The 6,247-nt window shown below is 42.1% G+C and overlaps 1 protein-coding gene across 3 annotated transcripts in view; it reads left to right on the top strand.

Moving 5' to 3' along the window:
* hcn4l (hyperpolarization activated cyclic nucleotide-gated potassium channel 4l) overlaps positions 1 to 5,547 on the top strand; it is a 23,540-nt gene extending 17,993 nt beyond the window's left edge. For 2 of the 3 annotated variants that reach the window (XM_016260157.1, XM_016260169.1), the window contains exons 5-8: positions 113 to 259; positions 371 to 611; positions 3,009 to 3,173; positions 3,953 to 5,547. In XM_016260157.1, the coding sequence (XP_016115643.1) occupies positions 113 to 259; positions 371 to 611; positions 3,009 to 3,173; positions 3,953 to 5,502 (2,103 nt within the window). In that variant the 3' untranslated portion in view covers positions 5,503 to 5,547. The remainder of the gene's footprint in view (positions 1 to 112; positions 260 to 370; positions 612 to 3,008; positions 3,174 to 3,952) is intronic. The other variant, XM_016260163.1, reaches the window with a different exon arrangement.
* The last annotated feature ends 700 nt before the right edge of the window (positions 5,548 to 6,247 follow it).

The raw sequence follows: 6,247 nt of genomic DNA, 5'->3' as shown, positions 1-6,247 counted from the left end.
CCCCCTTTCTTTTTTTTTTTTTTGGGGGGGGGGGGGGGGCTATTGTTGCTAAGCATGTAGATAAATATGTAATATTCAAGTTGATAATATTGTGTATATGTCATTTGTACAGTACAAGCAGGTGGAGCAGTACATGTCCTTCCACAAACTTCCTGCAGACATGCGGCAGAGGATTCATGATTACTATGAGCATCGCTATCAGGGGAAGATGTTTGACGAGGAGAGCATTCTGGGAGAACTGAACGAGCCACTCAGAGAGGTTAGTAGTAACATATAAGCCAGTTAGTGTATAATTTCATTGCGTAGCTTGTATTCTAGTATTAAACAGTTCTATCCACTTATTTTGATATTCTTCATTCTTCAATTACAGGAAATCATCAGTTTTAACTGTCGAAAGCTTGTGGCCACCATGCCGTTGTTCGCCAACGCGGATCCCAACTTTGTGACCTCCATGCTCACCAAGTTACGCTTCGAGGTGTTCCAGCCAGGAGATTACATTATCAGAGAGGGGACTGTTGGCAAGAAGATGTATTTCATCCAACACGGTGTACTAACTGTTCTGACGAAGGGCAGCAAAGAGACAAAGATCTCGGACGGGTCTTACTTTGGAGGTAAGAAAACAGTTATCATTGGTTTGGATGGTTTGATGCAACTTTCATTTGATTCTTGATATTTGTATGATGATAGTTTTGAAATGTTGCTTAGCATAAAGCACTTTCTTATATAATCTAATGTGGACGAATTTGCAGTTAAGTTGCAGCAAATAAGTTTGTGTTTTTATTAGAGATGTTTTATGTGCTTAACGTTCAGGCTGGTACCACCGTGTTCTTCAGTGTTATCGGCTGGTTCTCCCAGGGAACCAAATCAGTGAATGGCCACGCTTTTGGAGCCTGGGGAAATTCCTCACCCAGCATAAGTTAACCATTCATGAAATTAATTTCCCTCACAAGATTGAGGAAGGAGGGGAAGATAACAGATTGAGTTGTGCTTTGTGCTTTCTCATTACAATTTTCATTGTACTTTTTTGTTCGTTTTTTCCTGTACACTTTGTTTTTTTTTGGCATTTATGAAGGCATCATGTTGTCCATTATTAAATGCCTTTTAAATAGCAAAAAAATACAATTTATTCACACTATATTTTACCTTGTATATAAATGAGTCTACCTAACAAATCAACATGCTCTATTTTCTGAAGAAAATGAGGGTGATGCAAATATTTTGAAATAAATTATACACCACCTGGTCTCCAAGTGCAAGCTAGCCTCTTTCCTGGTGTTCTGTGCCATTATAAACTCTATTACTGTCTCCTGTGTGGTTCTGGCATCACAACTAAGTAGTTTGTGCTATCAGTGAGCTGCAGCAGATTCAGTCAAGAGAAAAAACATTTCATCATATTTTCCCCAAAAAAAACTTTCTTTCTGCCTGGGCTCATTTGAGGTCATTACATGTTAAACAAGTCGCTCATAATCTCTTTTCCCATAAACTCTGTGTGAAAGTTCAGAAAGTAGGAGCAGGCTGGATTCTGGCCTAGTACTGCACTCACCCAGTCCCCATATGTCATCTTTCTGGTTAAGCTGAGAATGCAATACTAGTACTACACACTGCAGTATAGGCTGTATACTGCCTACTATTTTACTATTTAAGAAAAATAGAATGTGAAACAGCACACAGACCAGCTCAAACCAGCTGCCATGCTTCAAAACATACCTAACCAGTAGATGCTGTTTCAACAGGGTTGTCTTTGTATTTTTATGCATCATCTCATGTTGATTTTTTATTTCTGTTTCTCCATGTTCCCTGACCCTCACACCACCCTTCTCCCCCCTTTCCACCTCAGGATGTGTTAGTGAGTGTGTGTGCTCTGGTGGCTCTTGGCAGCATGTTCTTCATGACCCTGGCCATGATGACTGGACAGAGAGAAAAAGAGTGAAAAAGAGAATGAGAATAATCTCTACAGGTTCTTGAAGGACCAACAGCACCTTGTTTAATAATCTTAAGTGCTATAAGCTACTATAATTGGAATACAACACATAAAATGTTCTTACTACCAAACAGATCAATGAAATGACTGTCTTGAACAGTACAACTTTGTTTATGTGACAGTCTGACAGCCAAAATGAATCTGAGCACATGGTACACGTTATCCAATCAAAATTCATATACATTTTTAGGTTTATTAAGTAATTGTCATTGCTCATTTTAAGACTACTAGATTTATGCTTAAAACAAGCAAGTAAACAAGTAAAAACGTATCTAATTTGTGCGATTCAGTGGTGAAGCTTTGTGTGAGTTAGCAAAATGGCTAACAGTCCTTAGCAGCTTTAACTGTACAATTTGCATAAACATATACAGAGAAGCACGCAAATTCACTTCTTTAGCTTTTAAAATGGTATGAACTAGTCAGTGAACTTTTAGGAAAACAGTAATACTGTATTTCTTAGGTGCAAAGGCGAGATACTGCCTGAGAACACCCAATTACCACATTAGTGTTGACAGTCCCGTGTCCTCTCCTCAAACCTCCTGCTTGTCTGTCGCTTAGAAACTTTCTCTGCATTTGAGATAGAGCTTTTACTCTGTGATCTGACTGGACAGATGATGGCTGAGTACAACTCTAAGCTGTCAAAATGGTATTTTAATGCTCTGGCTACAGATTAAAAAAAAGACTATTCAAAAAAGCAACCTCAAAGTATATAAAGTCTGAGTCACTTTTACATTTACAGCAAGTATATTTAATTCATGGTGCCCACTATTGTGAATTTATGCACATATTAATAGTGCTGGAGTGCTCTAAACTTAGGCTGAAGAAACATTTATGTTTAATGCTCAGTTAGGGGCTGGATGCTAGGGTATACCCATTCATACATTAATTTATTTACTCTTCATTCTATTATTTATACACATAAATGCACATATATACTTGTAAAATTTTGGTTGCTCTTACAAAAAGAGTAGGATACATGTTCTTCCCGTGTGGCTTTCAATTTGCTCATGTTGCAAAATGTCCACAGAGATCTGTTTGCTGACTCGAGGCAGAAGAACAGCCAGCGTAAGAGCTGACACGTACTGTCGTCTGTACTCACTCTCTGTGGACCATTTCAATGAGGTGTTGGAGGAGTACCCCATGATGCGACGTGCCTTTGAGACCGTAGCCCTCGATCGGCTTGACCGCATAGGTGAGAGCTGTCAGTTCAATAGGCCTACGTTATTCACAGCTGCTCTGAGATGCCCTTGAAGAGTGGAGAGTTTAATAAGCGGTCACATCTTGTCCCTTGCTTTTATTCAAAATATTCAGTTTGAAATACATTTTTACTTACATAATGTGATGTATTATAATTGAAACAGGATATTCAATTAGAAAAAATTGGCTATTGGTGAACATTTATCCAACAACCCCTGTTGCTTAAGTCAGGGGTGTCCATACCTGCTCCTTGAGCACCACTTTCCTGCAGAGTTCAGCTCCAGCACACCTGCCTGGAAGTTTCTAGTGATCCCAAATGTGTTGATTAGCTCATTCAGGTGTGTTCAACTGGGGTTGGAGCTACACTCTGCTTGAAGGTGGCTCTCCCGGAGCAGGATTGGACACCCCTAACTTAAGTGATGTCGGTGGAAAAAGAAAGATGAAGCATTAACACCAGTAAATTTTGGTCAGTTTTTATTTCATGTTGATAAGGTATGTAAGGTTATCATTTTAATAACTGAAATAATATTTGATTAATAGCATGCTCTGAACTTGGGATTTACAGTTAACTTTGATAAATGGAGATGTCTGCACTCATTTGCACATATTAGCCCTGGAATTGCCAGTTGGAGCAAGGAACCATTCCATATTAATCAAATTAAATAAACATGTTAATCTTCCCAGCCCTACATTTGGACATGTTTACAGTTTAAATCAAAATACATTCTTGAGTTTGTTATCCATGCATTTCTGTCTTCCTTTATGTCCTCACAGGAAAGCAGAACTCTGTACTCCAGCACAAGGTCCAACGGGATCTCAATTCCGGAGTTCTGAACTACCAAGAAAATGAGATCATCCAGCAGATTGTACAGCATGACAGGGATATGGCCCATTGTGCCCACCTCATGCAGACTCCTCCTCCAGCTCCTCACCCAGCACCGACTCCATCTTCTCACACCCCTGTCATCTGGGCACCTCTTGTTCAGGCTCCTCTACAAGCTGCAGCAGCCACCACTTCAGTCGCTATTGCCCTAACTCGCCACCCCCATTTGCCCCATACTCTCTTCCGACCCCCTGTCCCACTGCTTGGCTCACTGAAAGACCAGCCAGGCTATGTAAAAAGGTTCCCAACTGCACTTTCGGGTACTGCTGCATTTGGTGGCTCCTCCTCAACCAGCTCGCAGTTCAGCTCTTGTATTGAGACCCCAATTCTGGACACACTCAGGACTGAAAGATCATCTACCTCCACACCTCCGCTACCATCCTCCAGCTCTCTGCCATCCACCATCACAACAACAGTCACCACCACCACCTCCAACATCACAGAGTCTTCCTTCTACCCCCATAGACCCCTTGCCTCCCATGGGTCCAAAGACTTCAGTATTTCCCAGCTTCATCCTCAACCACAACTTCCTCAGGCCTCTTTCCCCAGCATTGCTGCATCACTTCCTGGTTTTTTCAAACAAGGAGCAATTGGAGGAGAGGCTGTCCAGCTTGCAGTTCCCCCTGCGTCCACCCTTACTCCTTTGATAGCGCACTCAGTAAGTCCCATCCTGACCCAACTGCATTCAGCTCAGCCAAATCCTCAACAAACAAAACCAATTCAAGATTTGAATAAAATTGCAAGGACAGCCTCCCAGTCTTCAGTAACAGGGTCCCCTGTCCGCCCCAGTAGCATTATTGAACAAGTCCCAAGTCCAACAAGTGTCACGTCCCAACATGCTCAGATTGGTCTACAGCCAGATGTTCTTTCCCAGCTTTCCCAAGAACCATCTGCTCTTGCTTCCCTTGCACAATATGGATCCGGAAATGCGTCCCCATGTAGCACACCTTCAGCCTGGAGCCCAACATGCCAGAGTCCTACAGTGGAAAAGATGAGAATGTCCATGCACAGCCAGCCTGCTAGCATCTCTGGATCCCAAAGCTCACTACTAAACCCTCAGACACTCTTCCCACCACCACCTCAACCAAGAGAAAGGGGTGGATCTCTAGTTGACTTACCTTACCAAGACTTAAGCACCATTTCCATGTCTCTCCCCACCCCAGGACTTCCTGAAAAGTCCAAGCCAGTTGGAAGAGGACCGCAACCACCGGACTTATCCCATCACAGAGGATCTGCTTCAGGTTACTCGCCGCTCCCGTCGCCCCCACCCCTTATAAAACCATTTAGTTCAAAACCTGGTCATGTTGTCCTATCAAGACAAATTTCCAAGTTGTCCATAACTCAGACTGGGTCCTCAGGTGGGTCACCAGCCCATGGATCTAGTGACAGGTCCACCCCTGGGACTCCAAGCTTGCACCCCAAACTCCCGTCGAACTTGTGAGAATGGATTGCACCCTCCTACGATGAGTGAGCAAAATTTTTTAATACGTCAAAGACACTGACATTTCTCACCAGAGAAGGAGGGTGTATGTTCATCTACTTGGATTTCTATTAGTCCAATGACTTCCCTATTTGTTATGCCAAAAGAAGGAATGGACTAACAAAACTGACCGAAGAATGAAGGTTTGACTTAAATTTGTCTTCCAAGTTCTGTCAGTAATTTTTGCAATATTATTGTCTGATGTTAAGACTGTATAGGGATATGCAAATTATGACTTCCAAAAAAAAAAACAAAGAAAAAAAAAAAGTTACTTCAAAGTAATAATTCTAAAGGATGTATGCATGTTTGTGATTGTGTGTGTGTGCGAGTGACTGCTATTGTCATGTTATAATAGTGTGCTCTTTTAAAGGAGGGAATTATGCTGGGTCAGGGAAGTAAAGCTACATTCATCGCACTTCATCAGTCGGGCATCATCTGTCATTGTGAAAGAACACACCGTACAGGTCTCTCCGGGCAGGTGGCACAGATATATACACACATACAAACACAAAGGTGCACAGATACGTTCACACATGCACAAACAAACCTAGCCCTCAACATCCCAATTATCTAGACCTAGTATGATCTTTCCGCTAGACCTTGACCCCATACATACCTCTTTGCTGACGAAGAGGTACTGCTCAGTATCTATGGCCTTTCCTTTTTGTAACAATACTGCCTTAGTGTCTGGACACCAGGGAACGAC

The sequence above is a fragment of the Sinocyclocheilus grahami genome, unplaced genomic scaffold (assembly GCF_001515645.1).
Source record: "Sinocyclocheilus grahami isolate Dianchi unplaced genomic scaffold, SAMN03320097.WGS_v1.1 scaffold31.1, whole genome shotgun sequence".
Lineage (NCBI taxonomy): Eukaryota > Metazoa > Chordata > Actinopteri > Cypriniformes > Cyprinidae > Sinocyclocheilus > Sinocyclocheilus grahami.
This window is presented reverse-complemented; position numbering and strand designations above follow the sequence as displayed.